General features: G+C 39.6%; 1 protein-coding gene across 5 annotated transcripts; it reads right to left on the reverse strand.

The window, feature by feature from the left end:
* Positions 1 to 1,277: 1,277 nt before the first annotated feature.
* LOC101759396 (pre-mRNA-processing protein 40A) lies at positions 1,278 to 15,015 on the reverse strand. 5 transcript variants are annotated; one of them, XR_002676392.1, is made up of 31 exons: positions 14,861 to 15,015; positions 14,027 to 14,126; positions 13,875 to 13,943; positions 13,468 to 13,776; positions 13,241 to 13,357; positions 13,044 to 13,105; positions 12,848 to 12,917; positions 12,412 to 12,464; positions 12,258 to 12,315; positions 11,838 to 12,163; positions 11,669 to 11,741; positions 9,724 to 9,822; positions 9,562 to 9,630; positions 9,420 to 9,497; positions 9,219 to 9,305; positions 9,109 to 9,143; positions 8,872 to 8,977; positions 8,081 to 8,161; positions 7,908 to 8,000; positions 7,776 to 7,829; positions 7,578 to 7,694; positions 7,393 to 7,491; positions 6,587 to 6,634; positions 6,394 to 6,486; positions 6,186 to 6,293; positions 5,210 to 5,274; positions 4,518 to 4,620; positions 4,057 to 4,368; positions 2,527 to 2,679; positions 1,721 to 1,809; positions 1,404 to 1,627 (listed from the first exon to the last, which is right to left on the reverse strand). XR_002676392.1 is itself a non-coding variant. In XM_004956550.3 (30 exons), exons 2-29 carry the CDS (start codon positions 14,060 to 14,062, stop codon positions 2,548 to 2,550), a joined length of 2,952 nt encoding a protein of 983 aa, XP_004956607.1. In that variant the 5' UTR covers positions 14,063 to 14,126; positions 14,861 to 15,015; the 3' UTR covers positions 1,278 to 1,378; positions 2,527 to 2,547. The 5 variants fall into 5 exon arrangements, 4 of the variants coding, with proteins under 4 accessions (XP_004956607.1, XP_004956606.1, XP_004956605.1 ...); XM_004956550.3 differs by lacking the exons at positions 1,404 to 1,627; positions 1,721 to 1,809 and adding an exon at positions 1,278 to 1,378; XM_004956549.3 differs by lacking the exon at positions 1,721 to 1,809.
* Between the last annotated feature and the right edge of the window lie 64 nt (positions 15,016 to 15,079).

Raw genomic sequence — 15,079 nt, forward strand, 5'->3', positions numbered from 1 at the left:
GAGGTTCAGGACAAGCTGGAAGTCCTGAACGGGATGGCCGACGTCGCGGAGGGCGTCGGCGAAAGTCTTCATACGGCTACAGTACTTAGCAATGGAAGAGGCGCCTTGCGTCATGGAGTGGAAGTCGTGGCTGAGGAAGATCGTCCGGGATTGCTTGTTGGCGCGAAAGAGGCCCTCGATGGCGAGCCAAAGATCCTGGGCAGTCTGATCGTCGTCGGTCATAGTGAGGTCGAGAACGGAGTCATCGACGGAGCCAAAGAACCAGGAGCGGACGCAGCAATCATCTTGATCCCGGTCGGGGTCCTAGGGTCGGGTCGCCACCGTGCCATCGATGTGCGACTTGAGGCCGAACTTGCCGCACATGGACTTGAAGAAGGACACCCATCAGGAGTAGGCGTTGGACTTCATTGTCAGCGTCATGGGGACATGAGACTTGACGGAGATGGTGACATAGGGGTGAACGGCGGGCGGCGACGTTGGGTACACGATGAAGCTACCGCCACCGTTGCTGGGCGCGTCGCCAGCAGGAGGAGCTTGGGCGCACCGCCAGAGGAGCGCTAGTGGTAGGTGGCGGCACAGGGGTTGGATCAGGAGGCGGCACACGATTAGCAGCATCGCCGAACTCAGAGGAGTCAGCGGAGGACATGGCGCACGACTGGGTAGGAAGCCGGTCGGGGAGCCAGTCGAGGAGGGGGGCGGTTGGGGAGGTGCAGCGGAGGGTGGGTGTCGGCAACGCGCGAGGGAGGAGGGGCACCTAGGGTTGTCATTTCAAATCCAAAAAATATGAAGCTAGTATCAAAAGTTTTCTAAAAATGTAGGCTATTTGTTTGCACTATATTTGAAGTTGTTTACGTTATATTTGTTACTATTCCAAGTTTTTTTTTGAAATCAATTAGTTATGAATTTTTTTAATTAAACCTAAGCTTTTAAATTTTCTAGAAAATGCAAAAACACTCTTAAAATCAGCCAAGGGACCAAAATTGTCCAGTTTTGACAGTTGGATGACCCTCTATCCAGTTTTGCAGTTGAAGGTTGAAAATCCAACTTCTGATGCAGCACAGTTCAATGAGTCGCAAGCAACGTTCAATGAGTTTTCGATACAGGACCAGAGAACACCTTGGCCAAATGCAATAACGTAATCACAAAAAAAAAGGAAAAGCACAGTTGAGAAACTCTTAGCATCCCATCAGCCCATAACAACCACACCAAAAAAAATATGACATGGAAAGGGGCAAGGTGTTTGGGGGTGAAAACAGTTCGCGAGTCCAGACCAACACTGAAAGAAGGCGTTAAGAAAGATCTTCGCCTCGCCATTGGGAAGCCTGAGTCTGACAGCATCGAGTACATAAATATTCCAGGTACAAAACCTTGAGTGAAACTGAAAAGCGTAATACAGTTAACAGTGACTATCCCAAAATTAACAATCCTGAAATATTTCCAACAGAAACAAAACCCCAGTACAAGGAACACACTAACTCTTCCTACATCAACTATCCTGACATTTGTGACAAAATCGAACGCCCAACATTTTCGTGACAAGATAACAGCCTCGTCCGAATGCATCAGATTTACATGTACCAGACTTGTTGAAAACTGAGTAACTTCAACCTGTTACCTCAGCACAGACCTGTTAGTTAAATACAAACCGCACCGCAGGCTTAATAGGGAATTAAAAATTAGCCAGATCAAAAGTCAGAAGAGCTACAACAGCAGGACTAACAGAAGGTGTGCCATGCTTGGGCTATTGCAATTGCCACGTCCATGCCCCCCCAGCAGCTGTGTCAGAGGCAGCAGAGCAATATCCAGGGGCTAGGAAGATTCAGTGCAAGGCAACAGGCAAGAAATGGCAACAAATCCACGTTAAACAAGACTGGATATCAATGTTACAGGTAACAAGATTATGGCTTAGTCAATTGTCAGTAATAAACTTCATCAGGACACAAGCTTATTGTTGGAAAATAATAAACTAATGGTTTTCTCTATTTTCAAGAATAGGAGAAGACAGTTACCGATGGTCAGGGCTATCTAAAGTTGCATGTCCAGCCAAGACGTATAAAGGATATTTAAGGCACATGGCACACACTTTTCCGCTACCCTGTACCCGAAGTCCCAAATACAGCAAAAAACCGAAGGGTACAGATGAAAAACTGGAAGGCAACAAAAGTAGTGTGACGATGTTACAAAATACACAACTACATTTTGCACATCCAGACAAAAAGAAGTTAATATTCACTCAGACCATCCAAAACCAGGATGTACCATTCACACGAAGAAACTAAGTGCTGCATCTTTTCCAGAGAATAATATGTGCAATTACCAAAAAAAATAAGGCATAATTTTTACGTATAAAAGAAGGAAACAGCAATATGCTATCGCAGAAATGTCGATATTAAAGATAATATTCCAGAATACTTGGAATTAAACTCATTAATTATAGGACTAGTAGATTGTTAAGCTGAATACTACTTGTCAAAAGAAAGAAAATAGAAGCAATGGGGAACATGACAAGGGGCAGTAAGTACTGACAATCTTGGCAGCAAAAGGAGACTAATGGACCTCGCCGTCTTCTCCAAGTTCACCATCTTCCAGCTCATGTGCACCATTTCTTCGGGAACTATCTCGGTCCTTTCTATGTCGTTTGTGCCGGTTTTCACTATCCGAGTCTGAAGCATGTGTATGCTGCATGAATGACAAATATGGTCTTATTACATGCTTAACCATATGCAAATAATCATGGTGAAATTCAGGTAATCTATCAATATTTCAGAAAATAGGAAATACAACACATATTGGCTGCAGTTATTGTTTGCATTTTTCATTTACTTTGATGGAGTACAAAGAGTTTAGGCTGTATCCCAGTAAACGCAATATTTAATGGACATGTGCCGGTAGCTAGCTATACTGCACTTTTTTATAACTTCCTTTCATTTTTTTAAAAAAATCAACTTGCAACAAAAAGCAACACTGTTAACAGTCGTCACTGTAAGGACGGACTGACAGGTTTGTCAGAACTGCACATTTCAACCAAGGCTATAAATAGCATAATGTCACAACTAGTGCCTGGTTGGTTCACTTATAATTGTGTCAATAATTGTAGATCCACAAAGTTATATATCAGAAACAAAATTTGCACAAAATGTCCCAAGTCTGGGCTATCTTACGAAGCGACAGAAAGTTCAACTTTAGCCAAAAATATGTTCACTGCCATGTTATCTTTTACTCATGTGCTGGATGCACTTAATGGCACCTTTGTAAAAGTCTGAAAACCAACTACATTAAAATCAAGCTTTAAAGCACATAAGAGATGGAGGACAGCAATACACTAATAAGTAATAAAACACAACATACATTGTGATACTATCATCAAGTGAGATAGTGTTACTGTGGCAATTCTTCAAAGCCATGGAAAATTTATGGATTGTCCTACAGCCTGATTTCTGATTGAACAATATAAAACCATTGAAAACAGTGCAATGTATTTTTTCAACATCCCACCTAATAAAAACAAGATGGCGTACTGGCTGATTCTGTGGACTATCCAACAGATTATACGTGAATAAGTAGTTATATTCATAGCAGGTCATCTAGTATGCAGTCTAGTTATTAGTTAACATAGAACACAGAATAGTATAACTAATGTAAATAAATATTTTGTAGAGTGGTGCAATAATGCTAGTGTTTCTTAGCAATAGTTTTCCAACATCCATCTAACAGAAAATTTTCCTTCTCGTTGCAGGTAGTAGGTATTTGATTATTCTAATAAATTAAATTAGCAACAACTGCATCACCAAAAAGCCCTGGAAGTTGTACAATTGAACTTCACGAGAAAAAGGTAAACATGTTTTAAGTCAAATAACACAAAAGGAAACAGAAAAGTATTAAAATAAGGAATGGTTGCACCAGGCTCTGCTGATATACTGGCACTAAACACGTTTAGTGATAAAATACACTAAAGCTGGTGTTTGTAGGCTTAACACAACAGGTTGTATGAGCAATACAGTCAGAGCCACATCCCCAGTGTTTAGCTTGTTTTGCACGGAATAACGAATGTTATACCTTCCTAGATTTCTTGCGATCACTGGTATGCCTCCGAGATTTCTTAGCATCATCTTTATCATCCCTTTCAGAACTAGCATCATCTGTGTCATGGTGGCGTCTCTTATGTTTCTTTTGTTTATCTCTTTTCTTATCTTTTGAACCATGGTTCTCCACATCAGCACCATCAATATCAGTTTCATCTCTCCTTGATCGATCCTTCCCTTTTTCCTTCTCTCTCTCCTTCTCCCGGTCTTTTTCTTTGCGCTCTTTCTCCTTCCTTTCTTTCTCTTTCTTCTTCTCTTTCTCTTCACGGTCTTTCTCTCTTTTTGCCTAAGAGTGAAAAATTAAGAAAAAAAAACAAGAGAAGTGAGTAGGAAACAACTGGCAAAAAGTAGCAACTTTGCTAGGAGCCATGAAATAGTAGAAAAGGTACGTAACAGCAGTTAGATGAAGGGAGACATAACGATACGACCATTTACCTTTTCTTCCTCCCTCAAACGTTCTTTCTCTTTTAACCTTTCCTTCAGGTGGACAACACACTCTTCAAAAAGCTCTCTAGCGTAAGTCTCACTGTCCAAGGCCCTAATGCAACAAATCCAACATAAGAAAATCACTCGCTCCGCAACAATGACAAGTAGGAACTTATGATAGAAGTCGTCTCTATCATGCAGCATTTCGAACATCCAACAGTCATTCACTTCTAAGGCATAACGTTTTGCATGAAAGATTTGTAGTCACTCATAGTCCAACACAATCATTGTTTGAATTAAATTAAACGAATCATGTACTGACATATTAATTTTAGTTATAAGAGGGCCCAAAAAAGTCCAAAAACGATGGGACTTATATTTATATATCAAAGAATCCAGACCCAAGATATTAAAGAATTGGAACAGATTCACTTTTTTCCCCGGACGTAGAAAGACTTTTTTTTCCCAGAAGTAACAACTCAATACTCAATTGTATTTTCCACCAAGAATCTACCTGACTTATTCACCAAAAGCAATTGGACTGTAACCACTATTGTTATATTCTCAGTACTATACTCAGTGAACAGCCAGACTAGTAAATCTTTCTTGTTTTCCAATCTACAATGGAAGTACATCTACTATGCAGGTAGTGTGGTGAACTGCTCTTATAATGCTTGAGAAGGATTGACATTTGCCAGTACCTGAACTCTTGGCTGTCCTCAAATAGCTGTTTAGAATCATCCCACGTTGAAGCAGCTGATATTTCCTACAATGTTTCGAAGAAACACAAATAAATCGCATCAAAAGTATGCCATATTCTGATATCCAGATCAATACTGAGATTCACCAGGTCGACAGAACAGAACACTGGAATAAATATGCATGTTGTTGCAAGCAAAAATATATGCACACATTCATAAAAGGTGGAATCAAGAAAACATGCTCATAACATGGTTGTATACCTCTAGTTGTGAGGCTGGCAACAAGGGATCGAATCCTGGTTCTCAATAAAATAGAAAGACCGGCGTGTTCCACATGGTTGTGGTGCTATAGCAGTGTGCGGGTAGTAGCTGCCTTTTGGGGCCTTTTCTCAACCTTAAATGAAATGCCTCTCCCATTGGTTTGAGTTAAAAGTAAAATTTAGGTGGCCTCAGAATGGATTCGGAATTGCACTGGAAATCAGACATTTTTCTAATCACAAGGTATGCTTGGAGAGAGATGATGCAGTTTCAGTACTATCAATGAAGAGTCTACTGATGATTCAATATGTTCATAACAAATAAAAATAAAAGAAATGCATGTCATAAAATGTGAATATAAAGCACCAGCAAACAATTCTTTTCCCTGGTTCAGGCCAAACTCTAGAACCAAAGCATCCATAAGCTTTTTGAATTTGTAAAGCACCCATGAATCTGTTCTAGGTATTATTATTCAACAACCTTTTTGTATTCAACAAATACAGATAGCATTGACTAGTTCAATCCATTGTTAATATACAAATAAGTTGTGGATTATTAAATATAGAAGAAGCATATCAAGTTAATTAAGTTGAAATGTAACAAACTATAGCCGTTTTTCCGGACATTTTGTCACCGCAGTTTACCATACAAAACATATCAGATTACTTAATTTGCATGTAAGAAAATAATGTAACAAGCTTACAGTTAGCTGCAATACCGTGATTGAGTACAGAAGATCTGAAAAATTTTCACCCAATCGCTGGCGCTTCTTAGCATCCTTTTGCTCTTTTTCCCTGAGCCTTTCAATCTGATCATCATAAATAAGCTGCAACCAATCCAGCAAACTAAATCAATTATTTCTGGTAAAAATGCAACAGATTGATAACATTTTAGACATCAATTAAAACTTCCAATCAATACAACACCTTGATGTTGATGGTTGATATTCCTTTAAGAGCATCATCCTCCAGAATTGCAGTTTGAAATTCCTCCAATGTCCATGAGGTTGTCATTGGAATCTGGAAGAATTAAAAGGATTGCAAATTATAAAACGGCAACTTTATGATGTACGCATACTACATAGTAAACACGGATCATGCTTGTATACAAAAATGGTACCTTTCCAGACTTCACCACTTCTTTGATGCAGGTCTTGTCATCTAGATACTGTAAGATTAAAATATAGCAGTAAACCATAAGTGCACATAAACAAATATAATATAATTTTCTAAATAAAGTCAGAATAACATACATGGTTTATTTAACTATATGTGTACTACATATATTGTTTTTTATTGGAATTTTTTAAACATAGCAACATCTTGGATTCATCGTATTTTCACTAAAGGTGGCGCCTGGCCACTAACCAATTTGCATACTTCCACTAGTGAAAACATCAGCTAAATTAACATCAGCGTTGCAAGTGTTGAAAAAATAGTGGGCACTCTAAACTTAGATGCACAGTAATTTAACATACAAGCAACACAGCCACAATGACAACGGTGAAATGTTGTTCCACAATACCAACTGTAGTTATTAGGTGTTCCTGGGATGATAGAAGAGATTAAATAGCAAGTGTTTGTTCTAAGAAATTTTCTGTTTTACCAGTTATTAATTACTAAAGATTTGTGCATCCAAGCTTCAACGCAGATACAAGTTAATAAGTAGTATGCCAGCGTTGACATCATTTTATCCAAGTGAATACGAGTCCACAATAGTGATTAGGGACAATGCACAGAGTTCCAATCATTAACTGAATATTTTGATCCATACTTTCCAAAAAAAATCCAGTGCAGTCAATCAAGGTTCATAAATTTATCATGGAAGGAAACATCCTCATGAAAGTGCAAAGATAAAGCAAAAAACACAAAAACCTATACATTGGATCAATAGTTACAAGAATACATGCAGTATCAGAAAATAACCTGTTTATCAAGTTCCTCGATCACATCATCAAATAGCTCTTTTGGCGTGGAGCCAGACGTGTTTGACGCCACTGCCAGGTAAGCCTGTGACTCCTTTATCTGTGGATTGATATAATGTAAAAAATCAGGACAGGAAAAAATTGTTTATCATTTTATTTACCTATGGAAATAAATATTTCAAGAACCTGTGAGCAGTAATCACGCCACCGAGTTTTTGCAGTAAGTGTGCCATCATTGACATGTTCTTCCAGCATTTTACGAAATCCATCACGGTTTTTTCTCTCTTGCCTTCTTACGTGTTCCTGTAGGTGCAGGCTAGCTTATTTTTCTTCTATAGGAACAAAATAATAAAACTAGATTCATGATAGTTAAGAGAATAATACCTTTTGTATTCGCTTCTGCTCTTCCTCCTCTTTCTCCAGATACCGTATGTAGTCCTGTGATGCACAAGAATGTATAACATAACTAGAACCCCAGAACAGCAAAAGTTGACAAAGGGTCACAAAAATACTAACTTGAAAAACATTCAAGCGATCGATCTTTTCAAGTCGAGAACAGCGTTCATCATCTTCCAGCCGTTCTTGAACTTTTCTCCACTGAGTAGTTGCCTGTAGGCATGAAAAAATAAGTGTTCAGTTGTTGACCTCTGTCTGAACTGATTGGCTATAGGAGAAATCAAAGACATAACCTTGATGAAGTCGCATGATTCTAGAAAAGCTTTGTATTCTGCTACATGCCTTCTGTGTTCTTCGATAGCCTTGGCTTTTTCCTACAGTAATGTATGTATTAAATAATGCACAGTATACAATACAATTGTGTCATTTATGGTAATCACTTCTTGGTGTATGTGACAGTGAAACAAAACCTCCATTGTCAAAAATTAACAAGGTGCTTAAATGCAATCCTAACTCAAAAAATTATCTGAGGTTCAGAGGACGGGAGGGGTTAGTCCTTCACCATGCAATACCCCTTGGCTGTGATAAAAAAAGAACCAAGGAACTGGGTGATGCTGCAAATAACATTTACGCTCGTAACAAGACCAAATCCATCCTAGAATGAAGCTGCTCTCCAAAATAAAAGGGCACTCAATAAAGTGCTTAGATTGCTTATGATAAGTATAAAAGAAGCAAATACTTCACAAAATACAAAAAACAAATGTAACTACAACCGTAAAGCTGGAATACTCAAGTTAACTATTTCAAATAAAGACTCATTGTGATTCAAGAAAAAAAATATTTTGATAAACTAAATAAATATTTTTCCATTTAGCAATGGAGATATTTAGACATAAAGACATTGATAAATTGAAGCTGTCTTCGTTTTTTTTTAAAAGTATAGTACTTGTACAGAAGAGAGTGAAACAAATACAGCACATAGAATTCAAAACAAGTATAAAAAAGTCATAAGAATGTTCATGATCAACAGTAAGAACTACCACAATGAAAGAGTCACAATGCATAAAGTTGAATATCTAAGAACCTTCTTATGTAGTTCCACAAGATAGCCCTCAAATAAATCTTCACGCTCCCTTGGACGTTCAACAGCTTTGAACCTTTCATCATCGTCAAACATAAGAATTGCTTTGCTGCACGATGAACAAGAAAAAACATAAGTGCCTCCAACAAGAAAGAAAAAATGATTACAATCAAGCACAAAATTCAATTATCAGACAAAATTTGCTATATACAAAGCAAATACTCGGAATTGGAGGTATACCTCCATCTTGTTGATGACGTAAGCTCCTTGCACTCCTGATTACAAAATAAAACATTCAATATGGTACAGTAATAAAAAGAAGATAACATTGTAAAGTCGAGCTAGCTTACTTCCAGCATTGCAAGGAAATCATCACGTGCTTTCCTCTGTTTGATACGTTTTTCTTCAGCTTCAAACTTTTTTCGCTGGTTCAAGTACTGTAGATATAAAATCATCAGAGATTAACCTTGGTGAAACATTTACCATAAAGAGCCAGAGGAGTTGAGGATACTGCTAAAAAGGGTTAGGGTCTTATGCCAAATAAGGCTGACCTCATTGAAAGCTTGCTTTCTCTCTCCAAGAGTTTTCAAAGCTCCATATCTTTTGTCATTTATGATGACTCTCATAGTCTGTAAATGTTAAAACAATGTTACACGTTTCATTAGTAGATGTAAGTAGAGTAGAGTTCCATACCTGCTCCCATGTCCAATCAGACTCAACATTTACTGACTCGAGCAGGGACTTGAATGCATTTTTTGCCTCCTGCGTATCAAAAAGTATATGGTACATAAATGAGATTGGCACTTCATGAACAAACATTCAAGTCATAATTTGCTTCTTTTGAGTCATCCTCACCGTCTTAGTGGCATAGACTACAGGTTCTTCTTCACTTGTTTTCTCCTCCAGTGGAGTGACATTAATCTTCCCTGCAACTGGCATGGTCTTTTTGGCCTCCTACCGAATAGCATGAGGAAGCGGCATTAACACATAAAGTTCAGAGAGAGGGAGAGAGCAGGCAGCTCTAGTTCACTAACCACTATTAAAAGTAATAATATAAGCATGAAAATATGATTTCATCCACAGCAAAAGGACTCTGCAGTTCAAATCACTCTAATTTCCTTCAATAAAAAATATAAAAAAAATCATGGATACTTGAAAGGAGGGGACATCCTCTCTAGTCTCAGCAGAAAAGGTCTATCTTGAGCAGGAGACCTTTTCTTAACACTGCCCACAAAAGTAAGTCAAAAAGTGACCCCTTAGTTCCTTCTATATACTGTACTGAGTTAAAGTACTTTGCAACTTCAGTGTTTCTAGTACCCCTAAACACTCTTAAGAACTTTCACTAAGTGCTGACAGAGAAGAAACATGCATGAGTACTAGATGCAACTGAATTATATAAGTAAAAATCTACTAAACAAGCACAGGAACATCCTTCCCTAATAAGCTCAGGTGAGGCAGCAGCAATTGCAAGCAAAAGGTGTGGAGCAAAGGACACAAGTCAATCATCAGTCATAATGAAACATTGCTTGTTGACAAGTTCAGGTCCACCATGGATCCAGTTTTAATACTTCTGTTCCAAAATGTAGGTCGTTTTAGTTTTATCCTAAGTCAAACTTCCTTAACATTGACTAAGTCCATAGAAAACATCTACAACATCAAATCAGTTTAATTAAATCCACTATGAAACATTCTTCTGTAAACTTGATACTGTAGATGTTAATATATTTTTCTATAAAGTTGGTCAAAGTTAGATAAGTTTGACGTAGTACAAAACTAAAACGACCTACACTTTGGAACGGATACTGTAGAAACTAGAAAGTCAATCACGTCCGAGTCAAGTATACAGAAGTTAATATATATATAGGAGTACCTACTAGGATTGGTTAGGCAGTGTGTTACTCCTATCTAGAAAAAGTGCAGTGCCAACACGTGTTTCAGGGAAGAGAAACCATCCAGTAATCCCTACCTATCTCTGCTCAACGTCCAATGTATCTATATTCTTCTCCAAGCAAGAACCACTACAATCTTTTCTGCTCTTTCCTTGATATATATCTCTGTTGCTGTCTAAATTTCTTCCCTTTTTTACTATGGTGGTGTTTGGTTGGCTCAAATGTAATGTAATCTGATTACTGAAGGTAACAAATCCCGTTACAGATGTTTGGTTGCGGTGGTTTGTAATCAATTCACACTGTAATCGAATCCCTTACCTATACAAGCTTGTTACCCCTCCTCCCCCATCGTAATCAGATACATCACCCACACCGTAATCTGATTACGTTACCAGAAAGCAACCAAACAAACAGGGTAATCACCCATTCCGCCACCAAATACATTGTAATCTGATTCCCTTTGCGTTTACGTTACCTTAGCACCAACCAAACACTATCTATGTTCTTATCCAAGCACATAAACAGATAAGTGTTCCGCGCAGATCACAATTCCAAAAGGGAAACAATATACATTACGTGCAGAGTGTCTAGTTGATCCATTTTTCATAAATAGACTATACAAACAATTATCAAATGACTACCACCCATCAGAGTAAGGAAAACTAATGAAATGCTAACAGGCATGTAAAAACAGGTTTCACATGGATGTCAAAAAGGAGAATCACATACAAATTTGAGAAATGGAGCAAAGACTGTGAAGTTAATGACAACGAAAAAGGCAACCAGAGACAAATTGAAACAACGTTGGAGTCATTCAGTTGGTCAACATTGAGCAAAGGATTATAAATACCTCAGTTAGGAAGCACATGCTAATCTTATGAAACAAAATAGCACATGTAAAGCAACCATACCTCCAAATCTTCAGCAGATGTACCATCTTCTATGTCCGCACCAGTTGTTACAGATGAACTTTCATTATTGTTTCTGCAATATTCAACAAATGCACCATATTAGCTGGCATTTGAACGGTGTCAGGTATCATAATTTCAGGATTGAAAAATGGTAGATATCTGTAAAAACCTGCTGGTCCCTGCATCGGTTGCAACTAATTTAACTTCTGTGCTTGTTGGAACAGGAACAACAGCAGTACTTGTACCACCATTTTGCATGCCAATAGTAGAAGAACTGGAAGTGTTGTCCACATTATGTGATGGGACAGGACCAGGAGGAACAGGGTTTGCTGATGCATCATGCGTGCTGGGAGCAATTAAACCAACTGCAGTTGAAGACTGATTAGCAGGTACAGTAGAAGGTTCAGAGGCAGCAGATCCAACAAGAGCTGCAGCTGTTCCTGTTTCTCGATCCGATTGTTGATTTGATGCCTTCTCTGCCAATTCACGTGCAGCCTGAAAGAAAAAAGAAATACTTGTAGCAATAATCTAGTTATCAATTAAACAAATATTGATATTGATGTCACAAAATGTAGAGCATGAAGAAAACCTTTAACTCATCAGGAATAGTCCATTTTGATTGCTTTGTTACTTTGTTGAAATAGTACCTTCAATGATAGAACAGTCAGAATATGGAAAGGAAATGGAGGAATTGTTGACAAATAACAAGATCTTAGTGGCGATTAATTCCAGTATGAACTTACTTTCGTCCTTCTGGAGTAGTAAATTCTTTCCATTCGGTTGAGGCGTCAGCCCTCTGTTAAATCACCAAAACATAGAACAAGTGTATTTTAATATAGATGATGCATTTTTTGTAATTATTTCTGTTAGAGCTTAAGCTTCCCTCAAGAGAAAAAAAAAACAGAATGTTTCTTGGTCCTTTTTAAGCGCTACTCAGCAAAATTAAAAGAGACAATGTAAAGTAATAGAAAGCATGAATAAGGCAAGACAGCAAGAATGTGAAGAAATGCTGTACTTATACTGGGTGATCACACTCCTCACAGGAAAGCACAGCCATGTTAGAATTGTTCTATTATGCTTAAAAGTTGATTGGTCCCTTTAACTCTAACAGTGATTAGTGAAAATGATAATAATCACGTGGTTAAGCTGCATCGGCTATAAGCACACCACACAACTAACCTCCAAAGGTGTCATCAATTCGACAGGTTTCTCCCAACTTGATTGCCTAGTCTTCTTATTATAGTAGTACCTAGAAAATGAAATAAAAAGAGAAGGCAAGCCAAACAAGGGGAAACCAAAACATGAAATACTTCAATCAGAAGAGCATCAAGAAGCTAAAACATAAAGGAATTTTTCTACAAAAAGAAACACTTACTTCTTCCCCTCAGCCGCAGTGTGTTCTTGCCAATCTGAAGAGCTAGGTTCAGACGAGTTGACCTTGTCATTTGCAAACAAAGTTATTCCAAGGAAAACAATATATATATTATACAGCAGGCAAAAACAATTGATGCAGCAGAGGCCATAAAATTTGACAAAAGACAAGGGATTAAGCAGAGGTTTGACAATACTTACTGAAGGCAAAGTAGCTGTTGCTGGCACCGGCTGGTGTCCAGGCTGCACTAGAGGAGTCACATGAGGCACACTCTGTCCCCAGGGTTGCACTACAGGAGGAATCGAAGTTGGTTGATACTGAAATGTAGAACTTAAAGGTTAGTAACTTACCAATAGCCAAGTCAAGCAACACTAACACATACATCAAAGGAAAATAGTTAACTAGCAAAGAGCAACAAATTTCTCACAGTATAGGATGGGGGCTGCATAGGGGCGCCCATGGTAGGCATATGGCCCCCAGGATACACAGCTTGTTGCTGCGGCTGCATAGGTGCTGATGACATTGGTCTAGCTGGCTGATATGCCATAGGAACCCCTTGTGATGCAGGTGGAACCTGACTTGAATGAGACAAATGCTGTCCAGGTTGTGGAAAATGTGGCATTTGCCCTGGCATGCCAATGTTAGCTCCCGGCATAGGCTGACCAACAGGCCGAAACTGCTGCGCTGGTGGTGGCATGAACTGAGGAGGCTGTTGCGAAGGAACCACTGGCCTAAACTGAAATTGGAACGCGAAGAGCAATGTTAGAAACATAGCCTATACCTCCATAGGTAAAGTATGGGTTAAGAAGCAAAAACTCTTTAGGTTCAGTTTACCTGCATAGGCATTGGTGGCCCAAGATTTTGTGGCTGAGCGTTAGAACCCATCATGGGAGGCCTGGGAGGCTGCTTGTAAAACAACAAAGAAGATTACCACTATGTACACTGCAGGCAACAAAATTATACTTACACCATGAGATAGCAGTTACCTGAGGTGGCCCAGAAGGCTGCATATTACTGGCCATCAATCCACATCAAAATACTGACACAAAAAGTAGGAAGAGTGCCCCCAGAGATGACGGCTGTAAACTGCCCAAAGGAATGGAAAAACTGGTTAGAACATAATACGTGGAGAGCAATTAAGCTATTGGATAAGAACAGCAGTCAGCAACAGTTAACTTAAAGCCGTCCTCACCACGTACTTGCAATCTAACAATACAACGAGTTCAGGAAACTCTAGGATTTTGGCGCTTTGCTTTCCCTTCCGTGACTATCCCTTGAGCACGTGGATACCCCACCTTTCCTTCTTGATTAAAGGAATTTGAACCCCTTCTTTTGTCGGTAGTGAATTACAAGCACTTGATCAGGCACATTTCGACCAAATTACCATTATTGCTATGCTACAGGCCAGATAACTAAGGATAACGTGTGGTCTCGCATGCTGGCCTATGACAAGAAATTATTGATTATAAAGGAATTCATTCCTCTGAACTAAAGCAGCCAACTTATCCTCACTCGGAATTGTTCCCTTTTATTGCAAACGAGACTTAAAGAGTCAGATTGCGCTCGAGACGATCGCGGATTAGCCACAGGGGACAGCAAATTCTGCGTCTGGATCCCTCGCCTCTCCACCCACAAAAGAAAACAAAGAAAAAGCTGCTCCGCATCTTGCGACCCCAATCTCGCGGCGGAACCAGTAGCTGGAAACCCTAGCCGCCGCAACGGGCGAGCGCGCGGGCGAGAGAATCAAAACCCTAGAACTGGGCAGCGGCGCCGCGCGGCACGGCGAGGAGAGGAGATGTTACAAGGCGGGGGGCACTCACCAGCGTGCAGAGGAGCAAGGCGAGGGGTGGGAGAACCGGCGGTGAGGGTCGGGAGCTCCCGGTCCCGGTGGGGTTTAGGGCAGTCGGGGGGAGGCGGCGATGACCCCAGGAACCCGGATCCCCTCTGATGTTCGCCCAATCTTCGTGACGGTCGGGACCCGTCGTGGGCTCGTGGTTCGATCCACGTGGGGGGTGGGCACGCTCGCTGCGCGCAGCAGC

Source organism: Setaria italica, chromosome II (assembly GCF_000263155.2).
Source record: "Setaria italica strain Yugu1 chromosome II, Setaria_italica_v2.0, whole genome shotgun sequence".
In the NCBI taxonomy this organism is placed as follows: domain Eukaryota; kingdom Viridiplantae; phylum Streptophyta; class Magnoliopsida; order Poales; family Poaceae; genus Setaria; species Setaria italica.